The following is a 20,840-nucleotide window of genomic DNA, read 5'->3' on the forward strand; positions in this document are numbered from 1 at the left end:
GTCTAATAGAGATGTTGAGAGGTTTTTGGTCTCCCCATTATTTAATAGAGATATTAGAGCATTGTGCCACATCTTGCTTGGTAGAGATTCAGAGAGTTTTCTACTATCCCATTGTTTAATATAGATGTTGAGAGCTTTCTGGTATGCCTAATGTTTTATATAGACCCCAAGTGCATTGTGGTATACATTGATTACCAGAGATGTGACAAAATTTGCATTCTCTCATATGCCAATTGTGTAGCAGAGATGCTGATAGGTTTCTATTATGCCTTTTGTTTAACAGACATGTTGAGTTTTTAATCACTTGTCAATTGTTTAGAAGAAATGCTAAGATTTTTCTGGGGTATCTTGTTCATTAGGTATGTTGGGAGGTCTCTAACATGCCAATTTTTTAATAGATGCAATGAGGTCTCTTTTATACAGTGTTTAATATGGTACTTATCCAGGTCTATCACATTCTTATTCAAGGACTACAATACAAGTTTATCACATTCAGGTTCCATCCATGTTGGTTATTATGCTGCATGCTTCGACATGGTTGTTTTTGGCATTTAAAACCTGTACGCATCAACAAATGTTTTTTTTCCCTCTTTCTAGGTGGGTAAAAAAAACTTGAATTCAGGAAAAACCGTGCTTGCATTTTTTTTTTTAGCTCCTCTATGAAGATGAAAAACGAAACAAAATCTTCAACATATACAAAACTACTGAAACAAAGTAAGACATTAAATCAAACAGATCATAAACCTTCAGAGAGTAGATTGGACATAGTTAGATGCAAATGTTGAATGAAGTCTTTCGTCTTCATCGTCTCTGTCTTGATTGGGTAGTGTGATGGAGGTAAGAGCCATTCTGTTGGGCTTTTAAGTTAAGTTGTGCTGAGCATATACCACAGTAATTGACTTGTACAATACTTATTTCTACTACGCCTATATGTAGAATTGCATTTGCTGTCAAATTGTGCCTTTTGTGAGCTTGACATATGCATAGTAAATTGATTACGTGGAAGACATACATACTTTCATTGAATACATATATGTTTTTGAAGAAATCTATTTAAATTTTTTTATTTTATTCGAATATATTTTTTTCCCAAAATATTTTTAATTTAGAAAAAATAAAGTGTGATATATGTTGTTTAATATAAATGTTAATAAATATAAAATAAAATACAATTTTTTCTTAATATATAAGTTATAAAACTAATATTAACAAAAAAATATCAAAATTAAAAATTAACAAATAATTTAGTTTAATTTTTTTTAATTTTTTTTAGTGAGCTTAACATCTTATAATATAACAATTCATATCATCATAATATTAATTAATTACATTTTTACAGTTCATTGTCATTATACATAAGCTCAAGAAATGAAGAACATTGATTGAACATAGACAATATAATATAAATTAAATACGTTATTTTAAAATAGTTACTTTTGTATTCTTTCTCTTTACCACTTTCGGTAACCTTTGCGACGAAGTTACGATGCTTTTGAGTACCTCAAAAAAAATAAATTTCTTGCAAACATAAATTCATTAGTGTTTGAAAACATTTTTGTATGTATTACATTTCTCATTCTCTAATCTTAGACTTCGCTTATAGTTACACCAATTCAAATCTCAAAGTGTCAACAAACTTGACAACTAAGGAGAACATACTTTGGAACACTTATCATGTTTTAAAAATATATACCGTGATCTCCTACTTTATAATGATAGGTTTATTGTAATGCACTCAATTCACAAGCAAATTGATTCTAAATTTACTAAAACTTTATTAAAAAAATTATAAGTGTTTTTATTTTTTGAGATTGTCTTATAGTTAATATCTGAAATTTGTAGATATTTTCTTTGTTTAATTGGGTGGTAGAGCTTTGCATTAACTTTCACTATTGCCTCATTGTATAAGCACTCCAAATTAATTGTTGCATATATGTAAGTCTTTATGTGATCTGAATTAAAGATTCAGATTATAATACCTGGTGTGAAACCTGCGGTATTGAAAAACAATAATAATGAACAATAAGATTGCCAACCAAAAACTGAAGACTCCATTATGTTTGAAATATGAGTTTATACAAATATGGAGGATCTCAAGGGTCACTAGAATCCCCTCGGAAATGAAAATGAAGAGTCATTGAATGTTTAATACAAATAAACTTATTCAAACTACCAAGATTATCAAAAAACTATATAAAAAAATAGGTCCACTTGGATAAGGCATAACTTTCTAGTCCTAGCTCCGATTTGTAAATTGTTTACTTTGTTGGAAAGCTGGTCAAAAACTCTAGAACCAAAATTGGGAGATGTCCTTGAGGAAGATTGTCCCATAAATGCTCCGAAGGCCTTCAAAAATGCAGTTTACTGAGACATAGAAAAATACCGAAGAATTTTATTATTTTTGTATTTTTCCACTGCCAACCTGATCATTATGTATTCACAAATTTGATCCTTGTGTAACTTATCTTTTCTTAACTACCATAATAGGATACTATTTGACTTTAAATCATCTAAAATGCATGTTACTATATACTTTTACAATGATACACGTGTCTACACCAACACATTTATACACTTTCTTTTGCTATGTAAAGTTTCATTTATACTTTTGAATCAAATATTAATAGGCGTTTCCCTTGCACCTCCTTTAGGTGCAAGTGCTAGTTTTATTAATTACACCGAAGGTGTTACAAATCAACGTTCTAAAATCCTTTAGAGGCAATGCAATATGATTGAAAGAAGCACCATCGTTAGATTTTCTTGATTTTCTTTTTTTAAATTTCAAATATTCTCATAGTTTTATTGGTTCATGTACCATTTTATATGCATCCCCATAATGTCTTATTCCAAATGGTATTAATAAAGTAAGGAAAGGATCGAACCTGACCTCTCCCTCCACATTGCATCGGTTAACTCATATTCTTAGGATGTTGGAATGGTTTCCTATAATGATATTAGTTTTCTTTATTTAATTATTGTTAATACATGTGTATTATCAATATACATATATATTTGTTATTTTGTAAATTATACATTAATACTTTTGCTTTTAATTTAATATATATAAATTGATTATTGTTATTTTCAAATATATATTTTGAAACAATTTCACGTTACTAAATTTATTTTTAATTTTAGTTTTCATGTTTTCTTTATAATAAACATAACAATGAAAAACATTTTAAAATATTTTCATATTTATTTTAAAAAATATTACTTATTATTATCATTTATATGAAATGATTATTTTTATAATTAACATTTATTTGTTTTTCACTTATTTATGATAATCTTGTTAATGTATTAAAAATGATAAAGTTAATTTAAAATATAATTATAATATTTAATCTTATAATTATCAATATACACATATTTGTTATTTTCTAAATTATACATTAATACTTTTATTTTTTATTGGATATATATAAATTGATTATTGTTATTTTCAAATATATATTTTGAAACAATTTCATGTTACTAATTTTATTTTTAAATTTTAGTTTTCATATTTTGTTTTTAATAAATATAACAATGAAAAATATTTTAAAATATTTTCATATTTATTTAGAAAAAATATTACTTATTATTATTATTTACACGAAATGATTATTTTTATAATTATTATTTTTTCATTTATTTATGATAATTTTATAAATATATGAAAAATGATAAAATTAATTTAAAATGTAATTATAATATTTAATCTTATAATATTAAAAAATAAAAACAAGTTCCGCGGCGGCCTTCGTTGTGCTGCCTCGCAGATCTTAACCCTCCATCAAAATAAAATAAAAATACAAATAAATCTCACATTTATTTATTTATATAAGTCAATTTATTTGATAATGTATTGTATCATATTAAAAAAATAAAACTATTGTTGTATATAATTATAGTTTCAAAATAATATTAATCATTTTATGTTACTTGTTAATATACACGACTTAAGGTTAAGATAAAATTTAGAGTTTGTGATATGATATTGTTTTGGATTAGGGTTTAACATTTGGGTTATGGTAGGGTTAGAACTAGAATTAGAGGGTTGTCAATAAGATTTAAGAGTTACAATTAAAGAGTTAATCATAGTTAGTATTATGATTAGGGTTACAACTATGGTTATGGAACATGTTGAGATAATGGTGGAGATTACATTTACGAATATGGTTAGTTTTATTGTTAAGATATGTTTACAATTTGAATTATTATATTGTATTAAAAAAAAAACTACTTTTATTTTCTCTAAATATCTCTTCCGTGTATCTATTGGACAACGTCTATACAGCCACGAAAATGCACTTCCAAGGAGAGGACTTAGTTAATTTTTTAAAAAGTTAGAAAAAACAATAGAAAGGAAGTGCATTTTCGTGGCTGTATAGCCACGGGCTATCTATTGCACCTTATAAGGTACAATTGCTAGTTTTATCTCTCCTCCATATGACCACGTCCTTCAAATAGAGAAGCTTTTTATTGCTCCCCTCCGAAACCACAACCTTAAAACAATTTCATCGCGAGCTTAGGAAATCAACGGCTGAGATCAAACCTGATTTCCTTTAGCATTAGGGCAGTGAGGAAGATAGCATTTGCTGGAATAGAAGAAACCACTTTTTCCCTGGGATTCAACCGTCTTCTCGGCTCGGCGCTGAGAATAAAAGAGAGAAAATTTTGTTTGCTCTGATCGGCTGTTGAATCGTTTTTTTGTAGGGCTTTGTTCTAGTCATTCGATCGGTTGTTGAATCAGCATAATCGGTTATCCGTGGCGTTTTGCGTACCCTTCGAAGGGTTTTAGGTCGGGAAAGATAACTATATGCAACTAATCATCTCTTACGATTTTACATCGTCTGCAGATTTAGTGTTTTCTGAATTTTATCCGGGTTTTTCAACATGGCGACTTTTGCAAAGCCAGAAAATGCTCTCAAGAGGGCCGAAGGTTAGTACGCTTATTAATTTTTTCATCCCCGGGGATTTTGATCGCTGCCCTTCTATTCTGTGCAGATCAGACTCTAAAAATAATTTTTTGAGTTGTTTTGAAATTGTATGTTTTGATCGATTGAATATGTCGTTTATTATGTGAATTCTGTATTTCTGGGGATTATCATTCGGCTTCCTGTTGCATTTTTTAGTATTAAAAAATTGCACGTAGGGTTTCTAGGGTTTATTGTTGAACAGAGAAAATACGACTATCTGCAGTTATTGCTTTTTGTTTTGTTTTATTTTGTTTCAGGGTAGATTCAAGATAGTATGTCACGAAATTTTTAGTGAGATTGGGATATGAACTTTTGAATTTTTTTCCGTTTTTTTACTGTGACTTTTTGACACATCATTGTTTGTTAGTGCGCATCAAGGTATGCTAAAATGACAATTATGGAAATGTTATTTGTTTTTTGAAATGGTTCTGTGTAAACTGCCTATTGAATCTTGAGATTCCGAAGATGACTCGACGGACAGATATTTTGTTTATGGCGTTATATTTAGGTTTTCTGAAGGACTATTCTCACCAGTTGGCTATGTTTCCTAGACAGTTCCAAAAGTATATTTGCTTTTTACTAAACTTTTAATTCAATGATTCCAGTCTGGTAAGCTTTTAAGACAATACTCGCTAAGTTCTGCAATGAAATGGACACACACTTGTCAGATTTGCCAACAATGCGAATTTATTTGAAGTGAACTCCACGATTTCTCTACATGATCCTCTTATGACCTACATGTTTTGCTTTGTTTGAACTGCAATTATTCACCTTCTTTTATCAGTGTATTAATAGTTTACTGAATTTTATCATCATATTTGTTTAAAGTTAATGGAAATGTGTTTTGAATTATATCGAATAGCAGGGTGTTCTAAGGCATTGCCTTTTCTCTGTGGTGGATATTTGAGGTCTATGTAGTCCACATTGTTTTTCTGGTTATTTATTCAATATAGATTATTATTTATATATAATTTTGAGGATTACAATCTGTTGTAATTTATAGGCAATGAATGGGGGTTATTTAAAGGGTTATAAGCGGGACAGTTTTTTTTGGCCATTTTTGGGGAAGGCAGAGAGGATGGCTGTATAAAAAATAGGGAAAATTTTAAATATATCGGGAATTTTAAATATTCATATGAAAGCATCGATAAATCTTAAGTCATTCATTATTTACACTAGACATAGCATTTGAGTTTATTCAGAGTTCAAATGAAAGTTGAAATCTGTAAATTCATATGCATGATGTAACCAAACATTTGTTGATTTTGCATTAAAGAAGTTATCTGTTTCTGAACATGAAGGTAAATAATAGTGATGCAGTATAGCTCAACCAATTCTTATCAACTGATTGGACGGGTGTTAATGGACTTATGTCAAAGATTAATAAATATATGCATTGTAAAAAAAACTCACCAGAATATAGTCTGGAGTTACCTGCTATAGCATATGTTAAATAAACATAAACAATTTGCTACCTCTTTTTAGATACAAGAAAATAAAGATTCATATACAGTTTTGTTTTTATGTAAGAATTGTATCCCATAAATTATTTCCTTCCATTTTACAACTGGAATCTCATAGAAACAACCAAAACAACACATGAATATTGCATAAAATAGCCCTAAAATTTGCAAAACAGTTTTTTTGTCATTTCACAAGCCAGTTTTTTTTTTCTTCATTTGGATAGGTTCTAAAAAAAAAGCTGCAAAACTGGGGCATGGTTGGCTGTCCCCGGAATGATTGAGAGATGTCTGAAATATCCCACGCTGTCACATGGATGCCTGGCCGTCTTCTTTCCACCCCATCCCCCATTTTTACTCCCTTTTCTGTTTTTTGCACGGTTTTGAGTACAGCAAGGGGATGTCCTCTACCTTTCTGGGACTTTTCTGTTTCCGGGATGCCTAGTTTTTCCTAGGAAATAAGTCCTGGGGTAACACTGGTTATAGCTTATAAATAGTGTAGGGAATTTAATCTTGTCTGTTTGCAACTTGTAAGAATAGCACAAGGCATTGATTGATTAAGATTCAAGCACGATTGAGTTTCTTCTTCCGGTCTTTTAGAAAATTGCTAGAAAATGGTTCACAAGTGTTCCTATTTCTTAAGGATATTTGTGAGGGACAGTTAATATTTGAAGAAATACACAATTTACAAACAAAATTGGCTACAGGAGTAAATTTCTACTCAAAAAAAAGAGAACAAGGGAATGTATTTGCAAAAAACTGATCAATGTATGATTCTAAAGTTCAGTGAAAAATAAATTGATATGATGAAATTGGCAATAATAAAATGCTTCCTTACATTATGAGCTTTTTTTCCCTGTAAAATTAGTGATCATATCCCTTGCAGGGGGAGTCCTTTGGCATAAATGCCACAAATAACATTATCTTTTCCATCAGATTGACCCAAGTTTTGTACCTGTTCTTGATTGCTGGCAGATGCAATACTCAGAAGTAGATGTTGTAATTCACTGAATTTGTTCAATGGGAGTAACAGCAGCAATTTTGGATCACCAAACTCAGCTAGATCATGATGGATGCCATTTTGGGGGTTGAACCTTTAGGTTCAACATGATAACCCATTTACTTCATCATCTGGGCTTAACTTCTTTGATTCCATAAATCATATTAATTAGAAACCTTAAATTTACTGAATGCAAATTGGATATAAAGTCAAAATTTTTGATCACTGATAGATACTTATAGTCAATGTATAGTGCAAAAGTTGGACTCTACAAAGAAATAGTAAGATCCTATTTCTGTGGTGACTGTGGATAGATATAAGCATTATTTGAAATAGTTAATGTTGTAGTTTGCAAAAAAAGACCTTTCAGAAGAGTGACATATCGTTGAATAGTCCAATTTAGGATCTTGGTTTTTGTTTAGAGTGAGCACTTGGCTTTTAGCTTAAATACATGGTGATATATTTGCCTGTTTGTTGTAAATCTTAAAATTATGTTAGTGTCCAGCTTAGGATCTTGGTTTTTGTTTAGAGTGAGCACTTGGCTTTTAGCTTAAATATGTGGTGAAATATTTGCCTATTTGTTGTAATTCTTAAAATTATGTTAGTGTGAAGTTAATTCATTTACAGTATAGGAGAAGATTACTTTTCTCATGTTGGAGCTTAAATATTGAAGGATGTTTTGGTATGCAATTATAAATGTGCTTTACCTTAAAGGGAATGAAGATGAGAATCTTGTATTGTTAGAAATTAGCTTGCCTCATCCAATTAGTTAGCATCTTGGGTTAGCATGTTTGCTGTCACCTATTTTACCCCAAGTTTTTAGGATGGGGAAATTTGTTCGTGGGGCGATTTTTATTTGGATGGAGCAGGGGAGGACTATATATATATATATCTGGATTTTCAAATATATTCATGATATTCAGAATTACATAACATTGTTACTTTTATCATAGCAACATAATTTAAAATTATTAATTCGTTCATCATTTCATCAGAAACAATATAACATCAAATCAAATCATCATCTAAGAATAACTAGCATTTGCATTAAAAAAAGATGCAGCAGTTACACCAATAGTAATATATAGGATGTACAAATGGGAGTAGCAATTAAAATTTATAAAATCAAGGTTACAAACATAATAATACTAACCCTAATGTGTAAATGTTTCAAAAAACAGGGCATGCAGAAGAAGCTACCTACCTGGCATAAATTTTTATATGAAAATCATGATCTTATGGCATTTGCTAATGAACCAAGAAAAAAGGACAATCTAAAGGTGTTTGAACAATGAAAATTGAAAGGCTCCTTACATGAAACATTTACCGTTCTCATCACAACAGAATACACCTTTAAAAGTCATTAACCACACTAGGTTGCACAAGCAACGACCTTGAAACAGCCCAGATGTCCTGTATATATGCAACCCTAAATAATTTGATTATTATTTATTAGAAATTAACATGCTAGTTATAATACAGGCAAATGCAATTTTTATTACTCCTTTAAAAGATAATTATGATAAATTTCATTTACAATACTGATCATTGCATATTATGTTATACTCCAGCATAAAGTAACAAATATATTTTACAAGGGCCAGCCATAGAGATGCGGTTTATGACAACCAGCAGCCATACACTTATCCTTTGGACAGTAACAGATGTCATCTGCTTCTCTTATACTAATTATAAAAACTAAAAACTAAACTAATTTAAAGTCTGTCAACTTAAATATATAAATGAAGAATCATTTAAAAGAATCTCTATCGAAAAATTTATTATGAAGAATTAATATGAAAAATATGAAAAGAAATAAAAAAAATAGCAACACCCCCCCCAAATATCCTATTAGGTTGACTGATTTAAAAAATAAAATAAAATAATTTAAAAACTAAAACTTCAATCAATTTTAAAAATCGAAAGTTAAATAAAAGGAAGAAAAATGTGAGTTAAAAGTGGAGATAACAACTAAGTAAAGTTCTAAATAAATAGGAAAACAGGAGTTAAAATTAGAGAAATTAAAAATTAAAAACGAAATAAAATCTCATCTCAATAAATTAAACGATAAATAATTTTTAATTAAAATAAAATAATATTTATTTTAAAATATAAACAATCAATAATAACTAATTAAGTTAAATAGTAAATTAAAAATTAAGAGTTAACAGTAGAGATAATAGCTAATTAAGCTATATAAATAGAAATATTTAAATAATGTATGATATATCTTATTATTTTATAGTAGTAATTTAAAGTTAAATAAATAAGAAAAAAAAAAGTTAACAGTGTAGATGATAACTAATTAAATTAAATAATTTCCAAAAATGAGAGTTAAAAAGTGGAGGGAAATGAAAACCAGTCGAAAAATTATTAACGGCAAGGGCTGACAATTTATCGGTCAAATGTTGATAATTTTTTGGTGAAAAAAGTAATTATACGGGAATAAAGTTCCCACATATTGATGGGGACACAACCCAGCACAGAATGGAAACAACAGGAAAGGGGAAATTTTATTTACTATGTAAATATGCTATTACATGCAATACAGAGAAAATGGACTTCAAAACATGCCCTATGGGCTTACAATAGTATAAATCAGGGGATAATTTCTTCTCCCAATTCCTTCTCTCAAACTCCACTCCGAATTGCCTTTTACAATGCCAGAAATGTTCTTAAATAGACCTCTAGGGTTAAGGAATAGGAATACATTCTAGAAAGTGCTAGTTGGCATCCACCAACAAAATAGAAGGCTCTAGAAGTCGCATTAGAAGTCGGCACAAAATTAGAAGATTCCAGAAACGGTAACCGAACTTCCGGGAGGCATAACTTTTGAACTGTAGCTCCGATTGACGAACTGTTTACATTTTCGGAAAGCTCTCGAAGCGCTCTATAGCCCTATGGACAGCTTCGCTCGTCCCCCATTTTTCGGCCCTATACGAGGTCATTTAATGCCCCTAACTTGACTTTGAAGCATTCTTAGGAGGTCTCCAGAAATCGGAAAACTGCAATAACTTTCAAATCGTGGAGACTTTTGACCTGATTCTTTTTTTGGAATGCTCTAAATTACAATTACAATCATCTGGCCAATTTACACCTTCTAGTTAACCAAAATGATGGCCCAATTACATAGTCCTATTTTTTAGGCATTTTCACGTATCCCACGGTGCTCAAATACTCTAACCTAGAACACTGATAGTGGAATTGTGAGAGTTGGAACCATTATTTGACCCGAATGGGTATCTAGAAATGAAAACACATGAAACAGAAACTAAGTCTTAAGTACATTTTTTTGGGTGACACAGGATTGCCCTTATACCTTTGGATGCTCTTGCATCACATATAGCCTATCGGCTAAAAAACTAGCATATGTCACAGCGGCCATGTGACATGAACTAAAAAATTATCATATATAACCATTACAAGAAAAAAAATAGCAGTTACAGATAAATGTTTCTTTGTTTTTTGTAATAAAAAAATCGAAAATGGAAACAGAAAATTCAACCCCAAAAAACTTACTTCGATTCCTCTGTGAAATGCCTGGTGTATGTCTAATAGCTGCATTGAAAAACCTTCTGTGAATGGCAAATGCAACAATTTCTGAAAAACTCTGCTCCTCTGCGTGTGCTCAACTCCACTCAACTCCAGACTGCTACCCTGTATGCATTCAACTTCACACTACCCTACTTGCATTCAAATAGACTGTGCTGCAAAACCCTTGGCGGGCAAACCTAATGGTGCAACAAATGAAAAATAACATCTGTTACAAATAACATATCATCTGTTATCAATTTATTTCATTTATTTAATAACCTGTTTTGCGGCAAACCTAATGGTGCAACAAATGAAAAATAACATCTGTTACAAAAAACATATCATCTGTTATCAATTTATTTCATTTATTAATAACCTTCAAAATGTGTGTGGGGCCCACACGGTTAAATTTTTTGGTATAATTTTAATGTTGCCACCAAGAAACCTTAAGAAGTCCCTGGGAGGGATGGGAAATGGCTGTGCAGTCCCCAGGACAGTTAATGCTAACCGGAAACTTGTTGATCATATCCGAAGTTTCGAGGATGCTTTTCCAGTTTTCCTGCCTGGGCGGGGACAGCTTGGAAATGCCCCCCCAGGCCATGCCTGACACCAAAAATGTCCGTCCCCGAAACCTTAGGCTTGGGGTCAGAAATGCATTCTCATGTAACGTAGGCTGTCACTTCACTGTACTGCAGTATAATGGATTAAATGGTGTCTCATTGAAATCCTCAGCATTGTTGCAATTCCAGCTGGAATTTGGCATATAAATAGCTTAAAACCCATATGTACAACTAATTCTCTCTTCTGTCCATCTCAAATTTGGAAGTTCTTTTAGATCGCCAAGTTTTCGGATACATGATGCACATTATGAGCTCAATATTTTAGTATTTATGGCTCTACTTTGAAGTTTCCATTGAAATTAAAATGGTTTGAAAATTAGAATGTTCTTTTGATTAATATTTGAAAGTGGTGTTTATACAATTCTACCCTTTGGTGCTTAGATGATATTTATTTGCAACTGTAGCGAGATCTGATATTTTTTTCTAATTATATCAGTTAATTGTGTAGAGGTGGACTCTGAATAATTCCTTTCTGGTCTAATTAATTGACACAAAATCATGCAGCTTTGGTATATTTTGTTTGCATAATTCGAATAATATAATCTTATTGGATCTTAATTCTCTCTTTTTTTAGGCACTAAACATAGTTTTTATACTTATTTACATTCATATTCATCATAAGTCAGGTTTTACATTTTTCTTCTGTCAATTCAACATGTAGGAAAATGTTTTTTTGTATTCACTGTCAATGGGTTTTTATTTTATCAAACCCATATTCATTTTTAATGTAGAATCGGATTCATTAACACTGTTTGAGCTTCTCACTTTCTTGTATTTTCAGTGGCTGTCTGATTTGGTAAAAAGATATATGTAATGTATCTTTATATTAAACAGTTGTGTTATTGTTGCCACTGACATATGTTATGCTTCACAGAGTGATTATTTGATTTCTAACTAATTTTATTTTATATTATTTTGGATGCAGAGTTGATGAATGTTGGCCAGAAGCAGGCAGCATTACAAGCGCTTCATGATTTGATAACATCAAAGAGGTACAGAGCATGGCAGAAGACCCTGGAGAAGATAATGTTCAAATATGTTGAACTTTGTGTTGATATGAGGCGTGGAAGGTTTGCAAAAGATGGTCTTATTCAGTATCGCATCGTTTGTCAGCAAGTTAATGTCAGTTCATTAGAGGAAGTTATAAAGTATTTCCTGCAACTGTCTAGTGAGAGAGCTGAACAGGCCCAAGCTCAGGCACAAGCATCTGAAATTGCTCTTGATGTTGAGGACTTGGAAGCAGAGAAGAGGCCAGAAGATTTAATGCTTAGCTTTGTCAGTGGCGAAAAAGGGAAAGACAGGTCGGATAGGGAGCTTGTTACTCCATGGTTTAAGTTTCTTTGGGAAACCTACAGAACAGTGCTTGAAATACTACGCAACAATTCTAAATTGGAAGCTCTGTATGCGGTGAGTAGAAGTTGATTTCTTAAGATTAGTGAACCACTGATATTTATGGGTAACTAAAATTTAGGTTTTCACACACAGAGTAGGTTTTTTAAAGTTTTGAGAAGTGGTCATGATCACAAATATGCTTAATTGTTTTCATGTTCTATACATTTGATTGCTTGATAGATAGTGGATGCACAATGGGGACACACACACACACACTGCAGTTTTAGAATCATTATTACACAAGGCTGCTTAATATTTTTCATGTGATTGAAACTCGTATCTACCTTACTTTGGTGCACAGATGACTGCACATCGTGCCTTCCAGTTCTGCCTGCAATATAAGCGTACAACAGAGTTTCGTCGGCTTTGTGAGATAATTCGAAACCACTTGAGCAATTTGAATAAGTACAGAGATCAAAGAGATAGACCAGATTTGTCTTTGCCTGAAAGCTTGCAGCTTTATCTCGACACAAGGTTTGAACAACTTAAGATTGCAACTGAGCTTGAACTCTGGCAGGTTGGCGCGTTATAATCTATTAGGATTTTAAAGTTCTTTTTCTTTGGAGTGAATTGTGTTTTTTTCCTTTTCTTCAGCTTTTTTCATTGGTGGATATACTTTAATTTTCAGGAGGCTTTCCGTTCTATAGAGGACATTCATGGTCTTATGTGCATGGTGAAAAAGACTCCGAAGCCACAAATGATGGCAATATACTACTCAAAGTTGACAAAGATATTCTGGATATCTGAAAGTCAACTTTATCATGCCTATGCATGGTACAAGCTTTATGTGCTCCAAAAGAGCTACAATAAAAACCTGACTCAGAAGGACTTGCAGCTGATGGCATCATCTGTACTGTTAGCTGCAATTTCTGTTACACCCTATGATCACAGGCATGGGGCACCTCATTTCGAAATTGAGAATGAGAAGGAAAGGAGCTTAAAGATGGCTAGCCTTTTGGGGTTTAGTTTGGATCCCAAAAGAGATAGCCGAGAAGTGGTAGGCTTTATTTTTCTTTCTTAGATGTTTTGATGTACACAAAGGATTAAGTACATGTAATTTACATGTTGTACCATTGGAAGAAAGATCTATCTTGCAGTTAACTAATTTTTCTTTAACAGATCTTCTTTGTACATGTCTAATGCTTTTTATATTCATCTTGCAGCTGTCCCGATCGGCACTGCTCTCAGAATTGGTAAGAAATGGATATTAGAAATTATTAAACTTATTTACCTTCAAAGTTTTACCTTCTAACATAAATGCTTGTCAATCTTTAATGAAATCGCCTTGATTAGTATGTCATGACAGGAAGATCGGGTGCTTTTCTATGCTAATTAACTTTTATTTCAGACCTAATTTGGTTTGCTTTCTTGCTTACATTTATGATATCTGCATTTTTCTTTTACAGGAAGGGGCATTTTTTAGTATAAAAAATACTCGCTGATGCTTGAACCAATCTGTACTTAAGGGTGATTGATTTTGTTGTATGTCAGGTGTCCAAAGGTGTGATGACTTATGTGCCACAAGAAGTTAAAGATCTGTACCATCTTTTGGAAAATGATTTCCACCCACTGGATCTTGCTGAAAAAGCTCAGCCCCTTCTAGCAAAGCTCACAAAACTTAGTGATAAATTATCATCGGCTTCTCCGGTACCAGAAGTACAGTTGGAACAATATATTCCTTCATTGGAAAGGCTAACCACTTTGAGGGTGTTACAGCAGGTTACGCATTCTGATTGTTCCTGTTATATATTTGTTCAATTTTTAGTCTATGCATTTATTTCTTTCCACGTCGCTTAGTAGTAATTGTTACTGTGTCATGAAGGAAATGTTCTAACTATATTAATATCCATCAAATAAAAAATTGTTTGCTGAGTATTTCTTGCTGGTATTAATGTCTGTCATTGATACGTGTGTTTCAGGTGTCTCAAGTGTATCAAACGATGAGAATTGGGAATTTAACAAGAATGTTACCATTTTTTGATTTCACTGTTGTTGAAAAGCTCAGTGTAGATGCTGTTAAGTACAATTTTGTGCAGATGAAGATAGATCATTTAAAAGGAATTGTACAGTTTGGCAGCCAGGTGCGAAAACATGCAATCTTTGTTGCTATTTACTTATCATTCTGAAATTATCATTTCAAAGTTTGGGATATTTTAACAAGGAACATTATTGTAAGCTAATCTTGAATGTTTTTGCAGGACCTTGAGTCAGACAAGATCCGGAATCATTTGACTATTCTTGCTAAGCGTTTAAACAAAGCTAGAAGTCTAATACAACCTCCAGTCATTGAGAAAGTGACAAAAGTGACTCTACCTGTACCTATATTACTTGAGACAGTAGAGAAAGAGCACAGGAAGCTTCTTGCTCGCAAAGTTTTGATTGAGAGGCGCAAAGAGGAGCAAGAGCGCCAAATGCTTGAAATGGTATATTTTTTTTATTTGCAGTGTCTTATAACATTTCCTATTTTAGCGTTTTTGTTCTAATCTTAACATTTCCTATTTTAGTGTTTTTGTTCTAATCTGTTCCCTTACATTTGGCCTACCAAGGAACGTGAAGAGGAGTCAAAGAGATTGAAGCAACAGAGAATAACAGAAGAAGCAGAAGCTAAAAGACTTGCATCTGAATACACGAAACGTGAAGAGCAGAGAATCCGGAGAGAGATTGAAGAGAAAGAATTGGAAGAAGCACAGGCTTTACGTCAAGAAGCTGAGAGAAGGAAAGGGAAAAAGGGGAAGAAGCCTGCTATTGAGGGTGTAAGTAATGTTTACATGTTGTTTTGTGCAGTACATTCATGCAAATCTTTTGCTTTAGACATGACAGATCTTAGCTGTGAAATCTGTTTGATTTACGCTTTACATATTTGAAAAAAATGAGAACATTCTTTGTCGTAATTATCTTACTCATTGCAGGAGAAAGTAACAAAGCAGATCCTCATCGAACAAGCTTTGAATGAGCAACTCAAGGAAAGACAGGAAATGGAACGCAAGTTCCTAAAGCTAGCTAAAACTATGGATCACTTGGAAAGGGCAAAAAGAGAAGAAGAAGCCCCTCTTATTTTGGCGAAATATAAAGAGCATTTGGTGGATGATGAAATATTCTTTGAGCGACAACAAAAGGTCAACAACTCTCATTTAGTTTTATCTCATTACTATATAGGACAGTAAAGAGTTCATTTGAGCCATGTGCATTGAAATGAATGTCCATTGATATAATAGTTTTAAAAACAATTAACCTTAGCAAATTTGGAGTGATTATGTGACAAAAACCTTGGCTTCATATGAAGTTCCTATATTTTGGGTTTAGTTTTATTGTCTTTCTGTCTTCCCAATACGGTTTTGCTTGATGACAGCAAGCAATTGAACAAAGCAGAGAACAGCATGCTGCGGACCTTATAGAGAAAAACAGGCTTATAAGAATGTTAAATGACAAGGTTGGTTTTACTCTTGCTGCTACTTGTTTTATATTTCGTTTGAATATTAAAAAATACTTTTTCTTGTATTGGAACCCCTAATTACTTCACTGTTTATTTTGATAATGCAGAATACTTTCCAGCTGCAAGTAGTCAGCCGTCGCCAAGGTGAGTTTGAGAGACTGAAGCGAGAAAGGGAAGAGAGACTTGCAGAGCTAAGAGCAAATCGAAAACTTGATAGGGAAATGCGTAGAAAGATGGAGTATTTTAAAAGACAGGAGGAGGCAAGGTTAATTAAACTCAAAGAAGAGGAGGAAGCTCGTAAGCGTGAGGGTAAGAATGAAGCTCAGATATGTCTTATATATTGCTTTAGTTATATGTTTTCCTTTGGTACAACTTTCTGCTTCCAAATATAAAGATGAGTGTCATCGTGTGTTTGCTCTTCCAGAAGAGGAGCGACGGCGCAAAGAAGAAGCTGAAAGGAGAGCTAAACTAGATGAAATTGCAGCAAAACAAAGAATGCGCGAGCAGGAACTGGAGGAAAAAGAGAGGCTGCGAAAAGAGGCTTTGAAGGAGGATCCAAGGATTACAAAACAGCTGGATTCAAAACCAGGAAAGTTTGTTCCTCGTCACCTACGAAATAAGATGGCTGAGTCAACTAGTGCGGAAGTTGATAATGAGATTTGGCGTCATGATGAGAGGAGATCATTGATCTCTGAAGATCGCAAGCCATCCTTTGGTTCTGGGCATGGGATAGGTGATAAAGATGATGAGCATCGTATGCATGTGGACCATGCTGGAGATGTAAATCCTTCATCTGGTACCAAGTATGTACCATCTTGGCGGGCAGGTGATCGCCCTGAGCCTGCAAGAGCTTCTTCAAGTCGATATGAGCCTCCTCTTAGGCGCGAGCTTCCTCCTGGATCTGGACGTCCTAAATTTGGTGGTTTTGGGAATAGGGATGAACATTGGGGAGGAGGTCCAGATCCACGTTTGGACCGTAAACGTGAGGAAGATCGTCCTACAGGTGCTGGTCCATGGAGGAGACCTGGGCCATCTAAAACTGTTGAGGGAAATGCTACATAAAAAGTTGAGGCTGTGTCATTACTGCTAATATAGTACAGAAGCAATTTCGGCTGGGTGTTTTGTTGCCCTGCCTGGCATAGAGTTTGAAAAGATCAGTCAGGCCTGTTGTCAAGGAATTGTGTTTGACACAATTGTCTTACTTTTGAGTGATATGGAGATAAAATATTCAATTTTTGGGCTGTAAACTTGGTAAGTTATGGTGTGGCAGATGATTTGCCTATTGAGAAATGTAGAAATAATGAACTGGCTTAGATTTCTTATTTTGGTCTGATTCTAGTCTTAGTTTTGTATTTGCTTTGGACTTGCAGCAGCTGAATCTTGTATATTTTATGTTTCAATAAGGGAACACACTGGTAGCATGTGTGCCATTCCAAATACCACATGCATTTGTTCTCCCTGATAATTGGAACTTAATTTCTTCTAAAAATTTGTTTGCCTAAATTTAGAGGCCAGTCTGTTGAGTAGAGTTATGTATGTACGTTCTTCTTGAATTTGTCTTCGAGAAGCCTCACTAAAACAATCTGCATTTAGTTTTGGTAACTTCCTGCGTGCTTTTAATACCATAATGTGTGGGCTGAGTGTTTCATGTAACCACTAAAATAATCATGACACGTTAGTTCCACCACAATCATTTATTTGAGCAATTTGTTGATCACAACTGATGGACAAACTTGGATGGTAGCCTTATCTGTGGTTCAAATTGTTAGATGCATCTTTACCCTCTACTGCTTCTGTCAGTTCTGTTCTATATAGATTGTGGTTTTTTTCATGCAGCTGGCTGCTTGTTGAAAAGATGGCAGCAATGCTTTCTTCAGGGCAAATAGTTGTTTCTAATGCTCTTGTATTTTGGGATTATAGTTAAGTGTTATAAAATATTCTAATGGTTTAGCTTCCCTGTCCTCTTTAAGGTATATTTTGTCAACAATTGGGAAGCTGCCTCTGGTTTTACTGATGATCTGTTTCGAAGAATTCATTGGTCCTTTTGAGTCCTTTTAAAACATTTATTCCCCGTTCTTATATTTGTAAATATGGTCAAACATACATGCCAAGATCCAGTAGCCTTCATTTTCACCCTTTATTTTGGATAACAGAAGTGTTAGCCATAGTGTCAACTGTCAAGTACTAAGGGGCTTCCATATGTGCTTCATGCATTTATGGTGTTGGGTTTGCACACATGGCTAGTTTGATCTCCAGTGGGCTCTTTGCAAGCTTTTAAATTTCATTAACATACTAGGAGCTACTAGACTCTTCTTATTGTTGTTCACTTCAAATTTTGGCTGGTTTAATCAAGTATTCTCTTGAATTTTGTTGTATTAGAAACTTATTTGTAGATGGAAACTGTGATTGACCAACAATGGTGTGGAATTTTCTCAACTCATCTGTGTTGCATTTTGATCTCTTATAGATCAACATAATGTATTTCTCCCATGCCCACCCTTCTAGTTATACATATCATACATGAGGTGCTTATGCCTAGAATTATCTGTCAGGCTTCTCTTAGTATGCATCCATAATATTTAAGCAGAAGATTTTGCATCTATTTGGAATAGCACTCAAGCACAGATTGAATTGCTCCAAGGAAAATGAAGGCGAACAGTGGCAACTTTTGGAAAAGCATTAGTGTGCACGCATCAATGCCTTTGTTGCTCCTTTGGAAACAGATATGCTGCATCATCACTCTTTTCACTGGGAATCCAAATGTGTATTAATATCAAACAAATGTGATTATTCATGCACAAAGTTATTTTGTAATGAAAGTAAATCAAAGTACGCTACATTCGATTGAATTAGAAGACAAGATGATTGCAATGTTTGTATGGAGGTTAAATGCAAAAACTTACCAGCAAAAATTTACAGGCTTTTTAGAAAATAACATAAAATGCTTTTGATTAGAGAGCCATGAACTGGTGACTCCGTACATAGAGGGATGTCATCCCAAATGAGTATTGACATAGAAGGAATAGCACTCAAGCACAGATTGAATTGCTCCAAGGAAAATGAAGGTGAACAGTGGTAACTTTTGGGAAAGCATTAGTGCGCACACATCAATGCCTTTGTTGCTCCTTTGGAAACAGATATGCTGCATCATCACTCTTTTCACTGGGAATCCAAATGTGCATTAATATAAAACAAATGTAATCTTCATGCACAATGTTATTTTGTAATGGAAGTAAATCAAAGTACACTACATTCAATTGAATTAGCCGACAAGATGATTGCAATGTTTGTAGGGAGGTTAAATGCAAAAACTAACCAGCAAAAATTTACAGGCTTTTTAGAAGATGACATAAAATGCTTTTGATTAGAGCCATGAACTGGTGACTCCAGCCATAGAAGGATCTCATCCCAAATGAGTACTCGACATAGAAGGATATCATCCCAAACGAGTACTTTCAACTTTTGTTCCAAGAGTTAGAGTTACAATTTCATCATCACATTATGCCATTACTGGTAAGCTTAAATTCCATATTTGAGTTGGTTGTAGTATAAGCTTAAATTCCATATTTGATTAGGTCATATAGTATAAAAGCTTAAATTCCATATTTAATTAGGTCGTATATTTGAACTGAAAAATAATTAAATAATCAAATATCAAAGTTGTGCAAAAACAATAAGATTAAATTATATTTAAATATTAGAAATGTTTTAATCAATTAATAAAGTGATATATTAAGCTACAAAAAGTGATATTTAATTATAATTTTAGAGATATGTTTTTGATTTTTTTCTTTATTTCATCATTTTAAATGTATAGATAAAGCTGAAATTGTACAATTTGAGTTGGGCTTGTGATGAGCATTAGTACTGTTGATACAGAGGTCATAAGTTTAAATCTCACAAAGAGTTAGAGTATATTGGTAAGAATCACTGCTAAAAAATTACATAGTTAAATCCTGATAGCAATATCACAAATATATTATTATTATTATATACTGATAAAAAATAAATAATTGTTTAGATTCTAAACAACCTCTACTTATCTTCTCAATCATCTTTATCTATATAAATTTTCATCTTTGCAAAGTTAAAAAACTGTTAATAGTTATTAATGACAAATTTCCAGTTGGTTTGACCACATTAGAAGACATAGTATCATATTCTGCAAGGGTGTTTATCATTTCTAGCCATTTAAGCAATAAGATTTAAATAATCATTTAAAAATCTATTTGGTTAATAAAGTTATTATTGCAATTTGGATGATATATAATCAATAGTTATCGGATATTTAAAAGATCTTAGTCCATTTATAGTCAGATCTATTGCATTTTATTATCCATCAATTTGACATTGATTTAATAGTTAGATTTAATAGTTAGTTTGACGTTAGAGGCTATTTTTAAACATTACATAAGAAAAAATTTAAGTTTGAAAAAT

General features: G+C 32.7%; 1 protein-coding gene across 1 annotated transcript; it reads left to right on the forward strand.

Moving 5' to 3' along the window:
• The first annotated feature begins 4,582 nt into the window (after window positions 1-4,582).
• EIF3A (eukaryotic translation initiation factor 3A) lies at window positions 4,583-17,906 on the forward strand. Its single transcript, XM_089832121.1, has 13 exons — window positions 4,583-4,927; window positions 12,504-12,985; window positions 13,272-13,487; window positions 13,599-13,967; window positions 14,134-14,163; window positions 14,462-14,689; window positions 14,890-15,051; window positions 15,169-15,393; window positions 15,517-15,723; window positions 15,880-16,086; window positions 16,320-16,400; window positions 16,511-16,712; window positions 16,828-17,906. The coding sequence occupies exons 1-13, from the start codon at window positions 4,882-4,884 to the stop codon at window positions 17,463-17,465; spliced, it is 3,093 nt and encodes a 1,030-aa protein (XP_089688247.1). The 5' UTR covers window positions 4,583-4,881; the 3' UTR covers window positions 17,466-17,906.
• The last annotated feature ends 2,934 nt before the right edge of the window (window positions 17,907-20,840 follow it).

This window comes from Cupressus sempervirens, chromosome 5, assembly GCF_028749045.1.
Source record: "Cupressus sempervirens isolate cs-2001-9-10 chromosome 5, ASM2874904v1, whole genome shotgun sequence".
NCBI lineage: Eukaryota > Viridiplantae > Streptophyta > Pinopsida > Cupressales > Cupressaceae > Cupressus > Cupressus sempervirens.

Bases quoted from the DNA above. Each gene is read 5' to 3' on its own strand.
- EIF3A (XM_089832121.1), top strand. From the start codon at position 4,882: ATGGCGACTTTTGCAAAGCCAGAAAATGCTCTCAAGAGGGCCGAAG. The intron at 15,052-15,168 runs GTGCGAAAACAT...ATGTTTTTGCAG, and splicing joins TTGTACAGTTTGGCAGCCAG to GACCTTGAGTCAGACAAGAT. The intron at 16,401-16,510 runs GTTGGTTTTACT...TTGATAATGCAG, and splicing joins TAAGAATGTTAAATGACAAG to AATACTTTCCAGCTGCAAGT.